At 44.5% G+C, this 20,235-nt stretch overlaps 1 protein-coding gene across 1 annotated transcript; it reads left to right on the top strand.

Moving 5' to 3' along the window:
- Positions 1 to 1,682: 1,682 nt before the first annotated feature.
- On the top strand, positions 1,683 to 6,922 carry MBOAT4 (membrane bound ghrelin O-acyltransferase MBOAT4; the record flags this gene model as incomplete). The annotated part of the gene is made up of 3 exons (XM_083592455.1): positions 1,683 to 1,813; positions 4,097 to 4,321; positions 5,823 to 6,922. The coding sequence occupies 3 exons, from the start codon at positions 1,683 to 1,685 to the stop codon at positions 6,775 to 6,777; spliced, it is 1,311 nt and encodes a 436-aa protein (XP_083448581.1). The 3' UTR covers positions 6,778 to 6,922.
- Positions 6,923 to 20,235: the final 13,313 nt, after the last annotated feature.

Raw genomic sequence — 20,235 nt, 5'->3', positions numbered from 1 at the left:
GGGCGGCTCCCAACAGAATATTAAAAACACAATAAACATCAAACATAAACACTTCCCGAAACAGGGCTGCCTTCAGATGTCTTCTAAACATCAGATAGTTGTTTATTTCCTTGACATCCGATGGGAGGGTGTTCCAAAGGGCGGGAGCCACCACTGAAATGGCCCTCTGCGTGGTGGTTCACTGCAACTTCACTTCTCGCAGTGAGGGAACTGCCAGAAGGCCCTCAGCGCTGGACCTCAGTGTCCAGGATGAACAATGGGGTGGAGACGCTCCCTCAGATATACTGGTCAGAGGCTGTTTAGGGCTTTAAAGGTCAGCATCAACACTTTGAATTGTGCTCGGAAACGCACAATCATAGAATGGTGGAGTTGGAAGGGATCACGAGGATCGGCTCGTGTGCAAACAAACCCACTGCAATGCAGGACTCCTGCCCAGTGCGGGGCTCCAACCCTTAAACCTGAGATTAAGGTTATCCTCACAGTAACAGTGTGGGCTGGTTGAGGCAAGAGACAGCTTGAGGTCACGCAATGGGTTTCATGGCCAAGGGGAGATTTCACCCTTAGCTGCCCTAGTTGGACTCTTACCCACACTTCTAACTGCTACAAGCCTCCCCAGTGTTGTGGTGGGATGAGGGGAGCAGCATGGGTTTGATTCCTGAGTCAACTATGCCCAAATGACATGTACCTAAGTGTGCCATTGGGAATTTTCCAACAGGTGGCTCTGGGCACATCCCGTTTTGCCACCCGAAGTACGTCAGGAAGGTGCTGCCCCACAACAGCCTCCCCTACCTGGGGAGTGCCCACAAAGCAGCAACAGTGACCATGAGATCTCGCAGAGTTCTCACAAGATTTTGTGGAGTGCACAAGATCTCTTAAGATGTTGGTGCCATCTTGCTGCTTCTCCCCCAGTGGTGGGTGACCAAGGGCACTTGTGGGGATGCTGCCTCTTGGGCTTCTGCCACCCAAGGTGGCTGGCTCAGCCTGCCTTATGGGTGGGCTGGCGATGGATGGGAGTGATATTTACCAGGACTGTGGCACACAGGGAAGGGATGTTCAATTTTCCTTCTACTTTTTCATTTCTAGTGAAACTCACCGCATGCCTTCTTTTAGCCATGGACCATCTGTGAGAAATATGGGAGCTTGGAAACCTAACTATTGTACTGACCCTTATACCCACTACAATCCAATGTATTAAAACAATTTTCCATTCATGCCTACCACAGTTGCCATTTTTTATATTGACTTACTGTGTATTCTTCTGGCAATGTTTATGATGGATATTATAAGGGAAGGATAAGAACAACCATTTATGTGTCTCTGATTCTTTGAAAGTATGGCAATTTTGTGTGTCATGGAGATGTTATCAGTTTGGTATGAGGCTCTTATCTTTGCTTCTACCTCATAATCAGTATTCAACAGGGCCTCATCGGGCAACAATCCGACTTCCGTGGCACAGCAGCTCAGTGAAAATGGCATTTGCACAAATAATATACCTCAATGGTATATTTTAGGCAGAATGTCCCGTCTCCATAGTTATAAACTCTGATATGCTGACCTTCATTATCTGGGTGATTTCCATTATTAGCCTACTCCAATATAGGGAAAAGACAACAATGTTTGTTGAGACACTTCATTTAGGTGAGAAAGGACTGGAAGACAACCAGCAAAATAGCATTTTGAGAATGAGGGTCTTCATGAACTGGGAAACCCAATTTTTCTTTCAAGCCACAGCTTTATACCAGCTAGGTGCTTTTCCATTTGCTATTTTGTTCCATTATCTCTGTGCCTCTGGGAATCTTTCTATAAATGCAAGGTAGGTATCATTATCTAATTTTTTTTACTATTATTTTTTTAAAAAATGTTATATTTTTCTTGACTAATAAGCAGCAAACAAAGCAAGGTCTAAAACGAGAATTTAAAAGCCTACAATAGAAACAATAACTAAGAAATCTTTTTATAAAATATACCGTATTTTTTGCTCTGTAAGACTCACTTTTTCCCCTCCTAAAAAGTAAGGGGAAATGTGTGTGCGTCTTATGGAGAGAATGCAGGCTGCGCAGCTATCCCAGAAGCCAGAACAGCAAGAGGGATTGCTGCTTTCACTGCGCAGCAATCCCTCTTGCTGTTCTGGCTTCTGAGATTCAGAATATTTTTTTTCTTGTTTTCCTCCTCCAAAAACTAGGTGCGTCTTGTGGTCTGGTACGTCTTATAGAGCAAAAAATACGGGACTTAAAAAGAAAGCCAATCAAAAAACAGCAGCTTCTAGAAAATAATAAGCTCAATGTATCAGGAACTAGGAAACACTTGAGAAAGAAAAAGTTTTGCATCTGTGGATAAGGAGGAGATTTGAAAAGTGGATTGGTAAGGAAAGGGCCAATCCAATTGTTTCCCAGAAAGTGAGATGCAAAAGAAAGTGCCACCAGCCATGATGTTACTGGGGGGCTGAGTCTCATGTCATTTGTAGCGTGCCCTGGATTTCCTGCCCCTTTCCTCTTAAAAAAATAAAAATAAAACAATTTTCTGAAAAAAATAAAATCTGAGGAAGCTTGGCACATAGCAAAACTGTGTAGGTGAGCTCCAACCATTTGCTACTGTAATTTCTCAGGAACATCTATACCTGTAAAGTATCACATGCTAATTTTATAGACATTTGTGTCATCTGTTGGTCTCCCAGGTCTTGTAAGTACCTAGCAACCACCTCTGGGTACCAAAATGGGAAGATATATTCTCCATGCCTGAATGGTTCTGTCCTTAGGAAAAGGGAACATACAAAAGAGGCCTTATCTGTGTGGTTGTTGTTGTTTAGTCGTTTAGTCAATTCTTCGGTGATCAGCCTTCTTTATGGTCCAGCTGTGTGGACAGGAGGCTATTGTATTTGCCAGAGGATGGGGAACCTGTGGCCTTCCAGATGTTGTTGGACTCCAACTCCCATCGATCACAATTAGCATGGCCAAAGGTCGGGGATGTTGGGAGCTGTAGTCCAGCAACATCTGGAGGACCACAACTTTCCTATCTTTCTTATAGGAACAGTGTTATTTTTCTAGAAAAAGAGGTGCCGGAACTCACCACGAACACCTTCCTTTTTTCTTTTATAATGGCAATGGCGCCCACCTGAGAGGTGCTGGAACAGAGAGGTGCTGGAACAGAGGTGCTGGAACAGAGGTGCTGGAACAGAGTTATGGCAAGTTCCAGCTGGAAAAAAAGCCCTGTATAGGAATGTGTAGCACTTTAAAAGCAACAACTAGCTGGGAAGAAAATCAGTTACGACTGGAGCTCCCCGCCATCTTTCTTCCAATAGCATGCCACAGAATTCTCCACCAGTTGAAGCATTTGTACTGTCTTAAGAGGCAGTCCCCAGTAGTGATGTATGGAAGTGAGAGCTGGACCATAAAGAAGGCTGATCGCCGAAGAATTGATGCTTTGGAATTATAGTGCTGGAGGAGACTCTTGAGAGTCCCATGGACTGCAAGAAGATCAAACTTCTCCATTCTGAAGGAAATCAGCCCTGAGTGCTCACTGGAAGGACAGATCATGAAGCTGAGGCTCCAATACTTTGGCCACCTCATGAGAAGAGAAGACTCCCTGGAAAAGACCCTGATGTTGGGAAAGATGGAGGGCGCAAGGAGAAGGGGATGACAGAGGACGAGATGGTTGGACAGTGTTCTCGAAGCTACCAGCATGAGTTTGACCAAACTGCAGGAGGCAGTGGAAGACAGAAGTGCCTGGCGTGCTCTGGTCCAGGAGGTCACGAAGAGTCGGACACGACTAAACGACTAAACAACAAGAGGCAGCCCTATGTGAACTGGATGTGCACTAATAATTTATGCTTATTTCTAACAGTGAACCAAATGGCATCTTTGGGTATCGATGCAGGTTGAACTAGTGTGATGACCTGGCTGATTTTTTGTTTGTTACCAAAGTGGTTGGTTGGGAACTAGATGTTACACAAGGAGCACAGATTCCCAGATCTTCCCAACACTGCCTTGCCACACTTGGTATTCCCGCCTCCCCGTCTGTTCACTTTCCTGCCAGGTGGGAAACTTCTTACCCTGAAAATTGCCATCATGGCTCTGAAAACACGTCTGTTTATTTTTAGGTACACTTTCCTCCTGGTGGGTGGTTTCCTCCTTGCCTGGTCTGCTATGGGGTGCTATGCCCTGCTGCTGCTTATATCTGCCTTCTCCTCTCTTGCCGTAATCCATTCCGCTGGCCCACAGCAGGTCCACACATGGGCATTCTTCATTCAGATGACCTGGCAAACACTGTGCCATCTTGGGCTGCATTACAAAGAATATTACCTACAAGAAGCTGCATGTATCAGGTAAAGATGTGCTCGCTCTAGTCTAGTGTATCGGTTGGTTGGCAGAGTTAGTCTCGGAGCAGTTTACTTTGCATTATTTCAGTACACATAGAAACAGTAGACAGACCAATTGGATTCAGAGTGTCCTTTCCTGGGTGGTATAACTGTTTTTCTTACTAATTTTATTGTCATTGAACTTTATGGGAATTATACCCAGTATAAACAGGAGCAGTAGTGTAATACCTTTATTAAAGGTAAAGGTAAAGGGACCCCTGATCATTAGGTCCAGTTGTGACCGACTCTGGGGTTGCGGCGCTCATCTCACTTTATTGGCCGAGGGAGCCTGCGTTCAGCTTCCGGGTCATATGGCCAGCATGACTAAGCCACTTCTGGAGAACCAGAGCAGCGCACCGAAACGCCGTTTACCTTCCTGCCGGAGCAGTACCTATTTATCTACTTGCACTTTGACGTGCTTTCGAACTGCTAGGTTGGCAGGAGCAGGGACTGAGCAATGGGAGCTCACCCCGTCGCGGGGATTCGAACCGCCAACCTTCTGATCGGCAAGTGCTAGGCTCTGGTTTAACCTACAGTGCCACCCTAATAAAATACCTTTATTAGGACAAACTAAACTATCACTAAGCAGTGAGCTTCTTTTTGAGGAGGGATAGTCAACCTTTTTATTTCCATGAGCACATTTGTACTTTTGAGTAAGTGATGTGTTGGTCACTTCCCGGATCAGGCTCCCCTGCAAAAAGAGACCCAAGGTGAGCAAGAATACACATACAAATTTTGCTCTTAAAAGGATCTGCGTAAAAGTCAGATCCTGAGCCATGAAAAGTACATAAGACTTAAAAGACAAGCAGCTCTATTTACTTTTGAAGCGGGGAAATATAAACCAGACAGACTGGTTTATTAGCCATTTCCTGTTGCCCATGGGAGCCAGGGAATTTTAGTTCTGTGAGGCGGTTTGAGATATCTAACAAAAAATGTTCAGCACCCTCACCAAAACTACAATTCCTGGCATTATTTCGGATGCTTAAAATGGGATGTGACATAGGCTCTCTAACAGAATTGCCGAGACCTAAAACTTGGTGGCTCTTAAATGCAAATTGTGTGCTCTTCTGTCACTGAGCTGGGCTACGTGGCTGGCGCTGTAGGTTAAACCACAGAGCCTAGGGCTTGCCGATCAGAAGGTCGGCAGTTCGAATCCCCATGACGGGGTGAGCTCCCGTTGCTCGGTCCCTGCTCCTGCCAACCTAGCAGTTCGAAAGCACGTCAAAGTGCAAGTGGATAAATAGGTACCGCTCCGGTGGGAAGGTAAACGGCGTTTCCGTGCGCTGCTCTGGTTAGCCAGAAGTGGCTTAGTCATGCTGGCCACATGACGCGGAAGCTGTACGCTGACTCCCTCGGCCAATAAAGCGAGATGAGTGCCGCAACCCAGAGTCGGCCACGACTGGACCTAATGGTCAGGCGTCTCTTTACCTTTTACCTGTCACTGAGCTAACCTTTTGCTCTGTTTCAGATTGCCCATTGCCCTTTCCGCCCTCATGCTGATGACCCAGAAAGTCACCTCACTGGCTTTGGATATCCATGAAAACAAAGTGAGGGTGGGCTTGCCATCTGAAGAGAGGAGATCCTTTTGCTGGCACCTGCTCCAGGCACTGCCATTGTGTACTTATCTGCTGTGTTTCCCAACCCTGCTGGGAGGCCCTCTGTGCTCTTTCCGCAGATTTCAGGCATGGGTAAGGTATTCCAAGGCTCCCTTTTCTTCAGGTCTCCTCTGGGCTGCCACTCAAAAAGGCCTGGGGGCTCTGGCTCTGGGCCTGTTGAACAATATCGTGAGGGGACACATTTCCCCTCTGGATGGCCTAATCAACTGCACCCACTTTGACTGTGTTTACGTCGTGTGGACCTCAGCGCTGTCCTTCAGGCTCACTTACTACTCTCACTGGCTGCTTGACGAGTCCCTCTTTCTTGCTGCCGGTTTGGGGCTGGATCTTGGCCACCACCAATATTCAGCAGCTGCCGACAGAGTCGTCATGGACACAGATATTTGGACCCTAGAAACAACCAACACAATTGCTGGCTTCACCCGAACATGGAACAAGAGCACAGCCCAGTGGCTGAGGCGGCTCATATTCCAGCAGAGCAGTTCACATCCTCTCCTGGCCACCTTTGCCTTCTCAGCCTGGTGGCATGGCCTCCGCCCTGGCCAGGTCTTTGGGTTTCTGTGCTGGGCCGTTATGGTGGAAGCAGACTACCGCTTCCATCGCTTTTTGGGTTCAGTGGCAAAATCTCGGCTTCAGAGGCTGCTGTACCAAACTGTGACCTGGTGTCATACACAACTGGTAGTGGCGTACATTATGATTGCTGTTGAGATGAGGAGTGTCTCCATGCTTTGGCAGCTGCTGTCTTCGTACAATAGCTTCTTTCCATTAGTCTCTGTCACTGTGCTCCTCCTGTTAGTAAAGAAATGAGTGAGCAGCCCCACTGGTCCTCACTAGGTCATTTCGCATCCTTAGATGGAGGTGTGTAGACAGAAGCAGGATTTTATAAAAAGTTGCAGCAGCTTTTTCATCCAAGGTTCAAGGCCACCTTGTAAGGTGACTTGCATTGTTAACATACAGTACATACAAACTAGGTGAAGTCTTTCATCTTGCTCCTCCCATCGTGGTTGTTTTTCCCCTCCCCTTTTAATAAAGCCTGCACTTGTTTTTATTCACCCCCGCAGTCAATCTTTTTCCCTTACCTGCAAAAAAAGAGCAACAACACACAATTCCTTTTCAAAAACAGTTAAAACCACTCAGAAAACATAGATGATGATGATGATGATGATGATGATGATAATGATAATAATAATAATAATAATAATAATAATAATAATAATAATAATAATTTATTATTTATACCCCGTCCATCTGGCTGGGTTTCCCCATCCACTCTGGGCAGCTTCCAACAGAATATTAAAATACAATAGTCAATTAAACATTAAAAGCTTCCCTAAACAGGGCTGCCTTCAGATGTCTTCTAAAAGTCTGGTAGTTGTTTTCCTCTTTGACATCTGGTGGGAGGGCGTTCCACAGGGCAGGTGCCACTACCAAGAAGGCCCTCTGCCTGGTTCCCTGACAATAAAGTATTTATGTTTACAAAGCAGCAACAGTGCAGTCAAGCACTCTTGACTAGTTTTAAAATCTTGTATCAGTCTTCTCCCTGAGCATGCCCACCTAAGGACAGAGAATTTGTAGAGCTGGAAGGGACCACAAGAGTCATCTAGTCCATCCCAGTGCAATGCAAGAATATTTTGCCCATGAATCCACAATCCTGAGATTAAGAGTCTCATGCTCTACCAACTGAGCCTTGTTTCCAATTGCCTTTTTTTGGGTATGTGTTTTTGCCTGTTTTAGGGATTGCATCTGCCGCAGGGAACATGCCTTTAAATCCACCAATATCGCTGGAGATAAAGCAGCTGTTACTTCCTCTCCCAAGTCCTGTGGTTGCCACATAATTGGACTCAGCGTGGCGGTTCTGCAACGAAGCACATGCTTTGGATCTTACAAAATGAATGCAGTATACAGAGATACTGCCGTGTGCTGCAACTGTGCTTGGCATCCTATTCCAGTACTAGCCCATCTTTCTGGCAGTCCCCAGTACCTTGTGCAGTTTTGCCTCTGGTCTTTTGAGCAGACAGTGACATTGAGCAGAAGAACAGGCATGCCTCTATGCCATTGTTAAAGCCCATCAGTCCTCTTGCTGCTCCCTAGATATGCCCCAAACTCTCCGGGCTGTAGTACAACAGGCTAGCTGCTAAAGAATTCTTCCTTTGAAACCAGGCTGGCTGTACCTTCTAAGAATGTCACCAGGTGGCAGCAGAACCCAATGTTACTGCTACACGCTTGAGAGTTCCTTCTCTCCGAGCAAGTGGCAATGCGCCAAGTACAATGCATGGGAGGCAGCAAGAAATCTACAACTTATGTAGGGTTCCTCCTACCTCCCCCACTGTCTATACATGACAGCAGATCGCTTTGTAAAAGAATACTTTACCATGGCTGTGGGCACATTGCAGTTTATTCCAGCTCCAATGCTCTCCCCGCACTGGTGTTTGAAGCCAGTTAGCCACAAGTTTTTTTATGCATCCTGCAGTTTCTTGAGGAATACTCCTGTTGGATGCATTTCCCGTCAGAGCAGTTTCCATACGATTTGAAAACATAAGCTGCAGTTAAACTTGAGATGTGTACAGTTCAGGCAGCCACATGCTCATTGAATAGGAGTTTGTGATGGGTGGGAGAACAAATCACATCATGTGCATTGGGTGAAATGCAACAGAGGGAAAGTTTAAGCCACTAATGTGCTTATAGCCTAGATGGGACTCTTGATTTGATAAAGCAGGACAGCTCTGATTAGCCATGATAGCAAAATAGAGATTTCACAGTTAGAGAAGTTTACCTTTGAGTACCAGTTGCCAGGGAGCAATCAATGGGATGGTGTGTTTATTTGTGTGTTTCTTCATGCCTTGTTTGTGAGCTTCCAGAGGCATCTGACTAGTCACTGCTGAAAAAGAATTCCAGCCTAGATGGACCCTTAATCTCAACAAGCAACTGGCCAGAGGGGCACATTCAGAGAAGGTCCTATTATTGGTTATGCTGGGGCTATCTTTCACCAATGGGTACATTGTCTAATCTAAGACTACAGATTACAGTCACACCTCGGGTTACAGCTGCTTCAGGTTACGTCTTTGCGGGTTGCGGACCGTCGAAACCCAGAAGTACCGGAACAGGTTACTTCCGGGTTTCGGCGGTCGTGCATGCGCAGAAGCGCTAAATCACGCTTTGTGCATGCGCAGAAGCGCTGAATCGCAACCCATGCGTGTGCAGTTGTGGGTTGCAAACGCTGCGGGTTGTGAATGTGTATCCTGCACGGATCATGTTCACAACCCGAGCGTCCATTGTACCTGGTTTGTCCCAAGGCATAGGTAGTGTCCTGGTTCTCTGAAGCCAATCAGAATGCTGGCCTAGCTCTGGTCCATGTGTGGATTGGTTGGGACTGGATAGCAGAGCTTCCTCACAGAGGTTCTATAGCAGCCTTCCCCAACTCTGCATAGTTTTGAATCACGGCTCCCATCACTCTTAGCCATGCTGCCTGGGATTGATGGGAGTTATAGTCCCAAGAACATCTGGAGGACAACAAGTTGTGGAAGGCTGTTCTGCAGCCTTAAGTCAACAGGTGAACCAGGTAACTGCAATGCCCAGCTGAGTTGAGTGGGAGATGTTCAGGAGCACCAGAGTGCCCAAATTTGGACTTAGCAACTACAGGTCAGAGGGCCAAATCCGGCTCTCTATGGAATTGTCATTCTGTGCAGAGAGGTCACAGAATCATAGAGTTGGAAGGGACCCCAAGAGTTATCTAGTCCAACCCACTGCTAGGCAGGAATCCCAAATAAAGCATCCATGTCAGATGACCATCCAACCTCTGCTCAAAAGCCTCCAGTGAAGGTGTATTGAGGAGGCGGCAACAGGATTTGGAGGCAGCCAGTGGTGGGTGAGGGAGGGAGGGCCTCAGAACACTACCCTTCCTCCCTTCCTACTAGGCCTTCTTCACACATTTCACATTTTAGGTGTCTTAACTAAAAATGCAAAGCACAGATGCAACAAAAGGTGGTTGCTGTATACACATGTATCATACAAGCAAGCACATGTCAGGCAGCAGTGTACACTTGTTGGCCGATCTGCATTTGCGCCTGTGCAATTTGTGGAACAGCCCCAAAGTCACCCACCAGAAAATGAACTAGCCAGCCAGGGTCTCTACAATGGATGGATGATGAACTCTCAGAAAGGGTTGTTTCCTACCATCCATCCGCCCATACCTTCACGGGTAGATGAAGGAGGAGTGGGGAAAGCAGGTTAGCGGTGGTCAGGGCACATCCGGACTATCAGCTGTCGTGGGACCTGTTCCTTGAAGTTCATAATTGGCATGGTTTGCCTCTAGCAAGTGCTGCCACCACACAAATCTCATTTCTGCAGTCAGGCAATTTGGTCCATTTCAGTTCGCCTTTAGCCTACAGAGCAAAGGTCTTGAGGGAGGATGTTGTGCAACTGCACAAACTTTGCCCAACTGGTCTGAGCGAGCACAATTTCCGTCTTTCAGTGTTGGATACAACTATTTTCCTTTGAGAACAATACAACCCACCTGTTGCTAATTCCCTCTTGTCCAAAGTTACAAGAGCAAACACGGCTTGGCTGCCAGGCTCCCAGCTGTCAACAGGCTCAGTAAACTGTAACCCCATTGATTTCTTAACAGGGGTCTATTACATATTAATGCTCACCAGTTCTCACCATATGTTGCTGGTGGACAAACAGGAAGCCTTTCAGTTCTCTCTTCGTTGCATGTGGCCTGATTGCTCTGCAGGACCTTTGTGGGCAGGATCCTGGCTCGGGAGGGTAAAACAAACTTGTTCTTACGGCGTTTAACAACAGCCCAGCATTAATAAATGTGTGGTGAAGTTTTTCCCATCACTATTTCAGGTGCTACGTCAGAACAAACCGTTGCCTGCTTAGTACATTAGGCTTTAAAAGGTAAAGGGACCCCTGACCGTTAGGTCGTTGCGGACGACTCTGGGGTTGCGGCGCTCATCTCGCTTTATTGGCCAAGGGAGCCGGTATACAGCTTCTGGGTCATGTGGCCAGCATGACTAAGCCGCTTCTGGCGAACCAGAGCAGCGCACGGAAACGCCGTTTACCTTCCCGCCGGAGCGGTACCTATTTATCTACTTGCTTTCAAAGTTTGTGCTTTCAAACTGCTAGGTTGGCAGGAGCAGGGACTGAGCAACGGAAGCTCACCCCGTCGCGGGGATTCGAACTGCCGATCTTCTGATCAACAAGTCCTAGGCTCTGTGGTTTAACCCACAGCGCCACTAGCATAAAAGCACAGGATCTGGGTCAGTAAGTAACTGTCAAACTGACTTGCATAGAGCCACTGATCACCCCTCCAACCTACTCTAAACTGGTTGGTAAAAAAAACCATACCTTGAGTATGAAATTCATGCTGCCTCCTCCAGCACGAATCATTGCTGAACGCACTGTAGATACAGTGGTACCTCAGGTTAAGAACTTAATTCGTTCTGGAGGTCCGTTCTTAACCTGAAACTGTTCTTAATCTGACGTACCACTTTAGCTAATGGGGCCTCCTGCCGCCGCACGATTTCTGTTCTCATCCTGAAGCAAAGTTCTTAACCTGAGGTACTATTTCTGGGTTAGCAGAGTCTGTAAGCTGAAGCATCTGTAACCCCAGGTACCACTGTACATGAAGAAATTCTGGAGCTGAAACTCTCCCCCACACACCTGATTTCTACATCAATAAAAGCTGCACCTGTTTAATTTCTGAGTGCCAAGCTGCTGTTAAGCATTTAGAAGCAAGACTAGAAAAACAGTAAGGAAAGTTCTGTTGAAAGGTATTGTTTATTTCAGGTTATCAGTTCTCTCAGCTCATTGCGCCTCTCAATTTATCTTTGTTAATTTAATCAAATAGAAAGATGGATTGCTGAATGGTTAGGGTGATGGTATAATTTATAATATAACCTGGGGTCAGCTATGGTTGCCCATGACCCAAATCTAGCCTCTGAAGTACTATCTGGGCTTCTCAACTTCAACCCTCTAGGCAGAAGAGTTACAGATAAGTAGTATTATGGTGATGGGACCTCATAGCAAGCCTGCTGGGGAAGGGAATATCAGGATGTAGTCCAACAGGAAGGCTAGTGATCAGCCAGGGGTGAAAAGTCTCCTCTGCAAACCCTTCCAGTCCACTTATCTTGCCTGATCCCAGTGCTAAGTCCATCAAAAAACCACCTTGTTTTGGCTGCCGGATCCATATTCTATGGGAAATTGGGAAGGTGTCCAAACCAGTCCTGATATGACTAATAAGCCAGATGCGGCTGTTCTTATGCATGGCACAAAGCCTGCAATGTAAACTCTCAATTGTTCCTCTCCTTCCTCTGTAGACCATTTAGCTGGTGGGGTTTTAATGCTTCCTTGATTGTCTCAATGCAGGTTTCTTGAAGGGACGGATGTTTACCAGATCACAGGCCTTTACCCTAGAAAGTAAAACCTGCCACACTGTTCACAATCCTCACAGTGGGGAAAACACATACTCGCCTGACCTTTTGCCCATGTTCAGATACATGCAGTTTCCAAAATGGAAAATAATCCCCATGAGAGGACAAGTTGCCTTAGGAAGCAGCACTTATGAGCAGGCATAGGCAAACTCCGGCCCTCCAGATGTTTGGGACTACAATTCCCATCATCCCTAGCTAACAGGATCAGTGGCCAGGGATGATGGGAATTGTAGTCCCAAACATCTGGAGGGCCGGAGTTTGCCTATGCCTGCTTATGAGTCTCCTGTAAATATTACACAAGAGTAGTGCATCTGGAGCAAGACAGCTGCTGCAGCCACTAAACCTTGCTGGGGACCCTATACACCACCAAAGCTTATCAGCTTCTCCTAATAGCCATTTCAATGTGTGAGTATGCTGACTTCCGGAGGCGGCGCGACCGGTAATGGCTGCCTTCTCCGAGTAAGGAGAAGGGAGCTCCGCTGTAAACGGGTCGTCCGCTACGGCGAAGCGGAGACCCATCCAGGAAAACCACAGGTGGCAGAAGCCTGTGGTCTCGGGACCCGGCGGGCGCCAGAAGCAGCCCCCAAAACGTTGAAGGGACCCCGTAAGGGGCTCCGGATCGCGGAGGGGGTAGCGGCGCTGTGGGTCGTTGCGCAAACAGCGAAGTGAAGCCGCATTGCTGTTGCCGGTCAGCGCTGTCCTTTCTTCCTGCAACTTTTCTGAACTTTGGAAACTACAACCCGTGAGTAAATTTGGACATTGAAAACTTTCTGAAACTTTCGTCAACTTTCTGAAACTTTTTGAGAACTTTATGGAACTTTTAAAACTTTTTAAAAAAAAAAGTTGAAATTTGGCTGAAAACGGAGTGAGAATAAGCAGGAAGCCCATCTCCCGCGATACTGAACTTTAAGCAAAGAGCAGGAGGAGTGGAGACAAAAAGTTATGCTTTAACTAAATGCTGGCACCCTGTTAAAGCAGTTTTCTGAGAGAAAGACTTTGAGCTATTGACTTTTGCTGGTCATATGTGGGATGCACTGATATTCTTCTTCTGTGGTACCAGTGGATTATAAAATAAATAAGAATCTCTGGTGCTGGAGCTGCCTGAATGAGCACCAGTTTGCAACTTTGGATATATTGAATTCAGGTTTTGAAACATTCTGAGCTGGAACTGGATACTTTGAAACTGCTGCAGTCAAGGCACTGTAAGAAACACTGTTTTGCTTTAAGTTTTACTCTGCTAGAAATAACACACTGTGGAGGCGATAGACATGGATTTAAATTTATAAGTTTAACTTGGATTTGATCTTTTCCCTGAAGACGTATTAAGCTCCCTCTAGAGGATTTTGGGCTTACAGCAGTGACTTTGTTTTACTTTCCCTTTCCCGGCCTCTGTTTGACTATTGCATCTGGGACTCTGCTTTCTCATGGGAACAACTTGGATTGACCTTGGATTACAGATAACTTTGGAATGAGTGGCGCAAGGAGAAGAGGAAGGACTAAACAAACAACTTTAACTTTATCTGCAGCCTCACAGCGTAGATCTTCTGTGCCGGCCTTGCCTTCCACTTTGCCTCCAGACATAGAGGCGGCCTCCCTAATACAGGCAGGGGAGGGTGAGACAGAGGAGCTGCACCTGGGAGATATGGCTTCAGGGACAAGTAGCTCTGTCTTGGAGAAAATTTTGGAGAAACTGGAGGCTCTGGACAAGAAGGCTGATTTGCATACAGCTAAAATTGAACAGAACACAGAAAGTTTGAATAAGCTGACTGGACAAGTTGCACAGAATGCCCAATCCATTGGAGAATTAAAGGAGGCTGTAGGTGAAAATCGTAAACTGGCTGAAGATACTAGTCAAAGATTGGAAGAACTTGAGAAAGAAGTAAGACCACTCAGCAAACAAGTTGGAGAACATCAGATTTACTTTTTGATGACAGAACTGCGAAACAGGGAGACCAACTTGAGGATACGGTCAATACCAGAGGTGGAAGAAGATAATCTTATTGAATTTCTAACTAAGGAATTTGCCAAGTTTTGGGAGTTAGAGGAAAAAGACTTTAAAATTGCATCTGCTTTCAGGCTTGGCAGAGTCAGAAGGACAGAGAAGCCCAGAGATTGTTTGATAACATTGAGATCAAAGGAGGAAAGGGACAAGATTTTGGGCCTGCACTACGAAAAGTCACTAGACATCTTGGGCAAGAGAATTGAAATCTACAAGGACATTCCTAAGCAGTTGCTGGACCTTAGATCTAATTACACGGAATTGGCAAGACTGTTGAGAAGCAACGCAATTATCTTCAGGTGGGAGTTTCCACAAGGATTATCCTTTACCTACAGAGGGAGAAAGATCAAAATCAAAACAGTGGAAGATAGAGACAAGTTTTTGGGAGCACACGGAGAAGACCTCCACAAAGGACTTGGATTGCCAGTGCCAGAACCTCCAGGGGAGCCCGCCCCCTCGGATCCTCAAGGACCGGAGAACAAGGTACCACCCCAGAAAGAATAACCAGATCTATCCAGGATGTCTCTGCAGCTTTTGAGTTGGAACATAAATGGCTGTAACAGTCCCGAAAAAAGGTCTAAAATTTTTCATATTTTAAAAAAGGAACAATTGGACATTATATGCTTACAAGAAACGCATGTGATTAGGCTCCATAGAAAGGTGTTAATAAATAAAAGGCTTGGTCAAGAATTTATATCATCGGATACAGTTAAAAAGAGAGGTGTAGTGATCTATGCAAAAGAGAGCCTTTCACCAAAATTTCTCTTTAAAGACGAAAGTGGAAGAATCCTCGCAATAGAAATACAGTATCAAGGAGTAAAAATTTTGATATTAGGAATTTATGCTCCAAATGAAGGAAAATCGGATTTTTATAAGAAGTTGCACGAGATCATGCTGGACTATCTGGATTACAACAACGTCATCATGATGGGGGACATGAATGGGGTCGTATCAACAAATATGGATAAGTCACAGAACCAGAACATTACTAAAGAGGGAAGACTACCTAAGACCTTTTTTGAAATGACTGACAATATGGACTGGGTTGACATCTGGAGAGTTAGAAACCCCTTGGGAAGAGAAGGAACATTCTTTTCTGAAGCTCAACTGACCTGGACACGAATCGACCAAATATGGATAACTAGAAGTCTGGCACCTAAGGTGAGGAAGGTGGAAATCTGCCCCAAAACATGCTCCGACCATAACGCCTTGAGAATGGATATGACATTGATCCCAATCGGCTCCTTTAGATGGAAGATGAATGATGGCCTGTTTAGAGATCAAAGAATTGTAAAGAAGGCCCAAAAAACCTTAAAGGACTATTTTGAGATTAATTTGAACACTACGGTGGAAAAAAGAACTATCTGGGATGCAAGTAAAGCTGTGATGAGAGGGTTCTTGATCCAACAGAATTCCTTAAAGAAAAGACTGCAAAATGAAAAGAAAGATAAAATTCTGGAAAGTATCAAAGAGTTGGAGAAGAAGTTAAGATCTAACCCGAAGTCCCAACCGATTCTGAGAGAAATTAAACTTTATCAGGCGCAATATTCCAAGCTGATAAATCAGGAAATAGAATGGAAGATTAAAACAATGAAACAAAAAACTTTTGAATCGGCAAATAAATGTGGGAAACTGCTAGCTTGGCAGTTGAAAAGGAGACAAAGATTAAATACAGTAACAAACTTAGAGGTTGAAGGAAGGAACATTCAGAACCCGGGAGAGATTAGAAAGTGCTTCCAGAGGTATTTTAAAAAGTTATATACTCAAGGGCCACAAGATGAAATAGAGATTACACAATTTTTGGAGAGAAATGGATTAGCAAAGCTGTCAGAAGAAAACAGAACAATTTTAAATGGCAAAATAACACAACAAGAGATTGAACAGGCCATCCTGAGTCTGAAACAGGGCAAATCACCAGGGCCAGATGGACTGACCTCTAACTACTATAAGATATTGAAGGATTATTTGATACAACCTTTGTTGGAGGTCAGTAATGAAATAATGGAGGGGAAGAAGGCGCCTGAATCGTGGAAAGAAGCATTTATCACATTGATTCCAAAGTCAGAAACTGAAAAGACACAACTTAAGAATTACCGTCCCATCTCCCTTTTAAATGTGGATTACAAAATATTTGCAGATGTTTTGGCACGAAGATTTAAGAAAGTTTTAAGTGAGATAATCCATAAAGACCAGGCAGGCTTTCTCCCGGGCAGACATATGTTTACTAACACAAGGAACATTATAGACATATTGGAACTTTTACAAACAAACATAAACACCAAAGCAGCTTTAATTTTTATAGACGCGGAGAAAGCCTTTGACAACATTTCTTGGAAATTTATGAAGGGGAACTTAAAAGAAATGGGAGTGGGACGGGGGTTTGAGAACGGGATTGAGGCAATATATTCAGAACAAAAGGCTAAACTGATAGTTAACAATGTGGTTACAGAAGAGTTTAAAATTGAAAAAGGTACACGACAAGGCTGCCCGATTTCCCCATTACTGTTTATTTCGGTTCTGGAAGTGCTCCTGAATATGATTAGGGGGGACCGGTTGGTGGAAGGGATTCAGGTCGGAGCGAAACAATATAAACTTAAAGCTTTTGCAGATGACCTAGTTCTGACATTACAGGAGCCGGAGTCTAGTTTGAAAAGAGTACTACAACTGATTCAAAACTTTGGTCGAGTGGCAGGATTTAAGTTAAATAAGCAAAAAACTAAAGTTCTGGGGAAAAACATGACAGATATTGAGTTGGAACAGCTTCAGAAAGAGACAGAACTAAATGTGGTTAAAAAAGTTAAATACCTAGGGGTAAACATAACAGCAAAAAATCTGAGTTTATTTAAAGATAATTATGAAAAATGTTGGTCAGAGATTAAGAGAGACTTGGATAGTTGGTCAAGATTAAAACTTTCATTGCTAGGCCGAATAGCTGCCATCAAGATGAATGTATTGCCAAAAATGTTATTTTTGTTTCAGACACTGCAGATTGTAGACAAGACAGAGTGCTTCCGGAAGTGGCAGAAAGATATCTCTAAATTTGTCTGGCAGGGCAAAAAGCCCAGAATCAAATTTAAAATATTAACAGATGCGAAAGAAAGAGGGGGCTTTGCCCTGCCAGACTTAAAGTTGTATTATGAAGCTGCAGCTTTCTGCTGGTTAAAAGATTGGTTACTTCTTGAAGATACGGATGTCTTGGATTTGGAAGGTTTTAATAATGCGTTTGGATGGCATGCATATTTATGGTATGATAAAGCTAAGATAAATAAGGCCTTCAAGAACCATATTGTCAGAAAATCAGTTTTTAATGTCTGGACAAAATATAAAGACTTACTGGAGAATAAAACTCCGAGGTGGCTGTCACCCCTGGAGGCTAAGGCTCGGAAAAGAGCCAATATGGAGGCCAATTGGCCAAAATATTGGGAGATAATAGAAAAGGATGGTGACAACTGGAAATTGCAGAGTTTAGAAAAGATGAGAGACAAAGTGCGAGACTGGTTACACTATGCTCAGATTAAAGAAGTGTTTAAAAACGACAAAAAGTTAGGATTCCAAGTGGAAAAGTCAAAGTTAGAAACTGAACTGTTAGAACCTAAGACTAAGGTACTTTCAAGAATGTATAACTTGCTGCTGAAATGGAACACACATGACGAAATGGTAAAATCAACAATGATAAAATGGGCGCAGGATATTGGGTATAATATTATGTTTGAAGATTGGGAAAGGTTGTGGACCTCTGGGCTGAACTTCACTGCATGTAATGCGTTGAAGGAAAATGTGATGAAAATGATGTATAGATGGTACATGACCCCTGTCAAACTGGCTAAAATATACCATTCGTCTGATAGCAAATGTTGGAAGTGTAAGGAAAATGAAGGAACATTTTTTCACCTCTGGTGGACCTGCCCTAGAGTGAAGGCCTTTTGGGAGAAAATATATAATGAATTAAAAAAGGTGTTTAAATACACCTTTACTAAGAAAGCAGAGGCCTTTCTCCTGGGTATTGTCGGCCAGAGTGTGTTAAAAGAGGACAGAACATTCTTTTTGTACGCAACAACAGCAGCAAGAATATTAATTGCCAAGAATTGGAAAACTCAGGAGCTACCCACTGTGGAAGAATGGCAGATGCAACTGATGGACTATATGCAACTAGCCGAGATGACCGGCAGAATTCGAGACCAGGGAGAAGAAAGGATGGAAGAAGACTGGAGGAAATTTAAGACTTATTTACAAAAATATTGTAATCTGGCTGAGTGCTGAATAGGATGCCAGTGCAGACAATTGTCTACCATTAAAATAGATTTAAAGTCGAATTATATGTCAAACCAAATTAAGATTATTAATTAAGATGAGTTAAATGATAATTTGCTTGAAAATAATTTAATAATGATGTAAGTGTATGCGGGAGGTGTGGGGGAGTCCCATGTAACAATTGAAAGATGTTAAATGGACAACGATAAGTGCTTATTTGATATATGTTTTATTTGAAAACTTTAATAAATATATTATAAAAAAAAAAAAACAATGTGTGAGTATGCTGCTGCTCATTGTAAAGATATCAAAATTCTTTTATGTCCTAGGATTTTGATCTGGACAACTCAGTGATTATAATATTTTTTTTTTTTACATAATGGTAGGGTACTGTAGGTTGCCAGTCCCTAGACCCTGGCAAACCACACGGAGGCAACTTTTGTTTCCCTTTTTTCTTTCAAGTTTTCTTATAAACAGTGCTTTTCCAGCCGGAACTCGCCGGAACTCAGTTCCAGCACCTCTCAGGTGGGTGCCATTGCCATTAGAAGAGAACAAAGGGGGCATTCATGCTCTGGAACCTCTTTCCCTAGAAAAATATTTAAAAATGGGTCCATCTGAATGTGAGAGATGAATGGACCCATTTCCTCTCTCCCCTTCAAGAAAATGCTTCACATTTTTCTGTATATGATATAGAGTATGGGACAGAGCACCCATTCCTTCAGTGGAATGTGGTACAGAGCATGGTCTTTGCTATGACTGTTCAGGGCAGCTAACCAATTACAGGTCCATGCATACTGCAGCTATCATCCTTACACCGTTTATCCATACAGTTCTTTAATGTAGACAGTAAGCTTCCTTTAAGGGACGCAGGTGGCGCTGTGGGTTAAACCACAGAGCCTAGGACTTGCCAATCAGAAGGTCGGCGGTTCGAATCCCCGTGACGGGGTGAGCTCCCGTTGCTCGGTCCCAGCTCCTGCCATCCTAGCAGTTCGAAAGCACATCAAAAAGTGCAAGTAGATAAATAGGTACCGCTCCGGCGGGAAGGTAAATGGCGTTTCTGTGCGCTGCTCTGGTTTGCCAGAAGCAGCTTAGTCATGCTGGCCACATGACCAGGAAGCTGCACGCCAGCTCCCTCGGCCAATAAAGAGAGATGAGCGCCGCAACCCCAGAGTCGGTCACGACTGGACCTAATGGTCAGGGGCCCCTTTACCTTTTAAGCTTCCTTTATCTCCATTAATGCTTTGCTGCCCAAATGACTTTCACCTCCAAATCAATGCTTTCCCACACTTTCCCCTTCCTCAGTCTGGATTTTCTCTTTTGAAGTACAGTGGTACCTCGGGTTACATACGCTCCAGGTTACATACCCTTCAGGTTACAGACTCCACTAATCCAAGAGTAGTACCTCGGGTTAAGAACTTTGCTTCAGGATGAGAACAGAAATCGGGCTCCGGTGGCACGGCAGCAGCGGGAGGCCCCATTAGCTAAAGTGGTGCTTCAGGTTAAGAACAGTTTCAGGTTAAGAACGGACCTCCGGAACGAATTAAGTTCTTAACCTAAGGTATATATTTTATGAGAAAATCC

Source organism: Podarcis filfolensis (genome assembly GCF_964270895.1).
Source record: "Podarcis filfolensis genome assembly, chromosome: 17".
NCBI classification, from domain to species: Eukaryota; Metazoa; Chordata; class Lepidosauria; order Squamata; family Lacertidae; genus Podarcis; species Podarcis filfolensis.
This window is presented reverse-complemented; position numbering and strand designations above follow the sequence as displayed.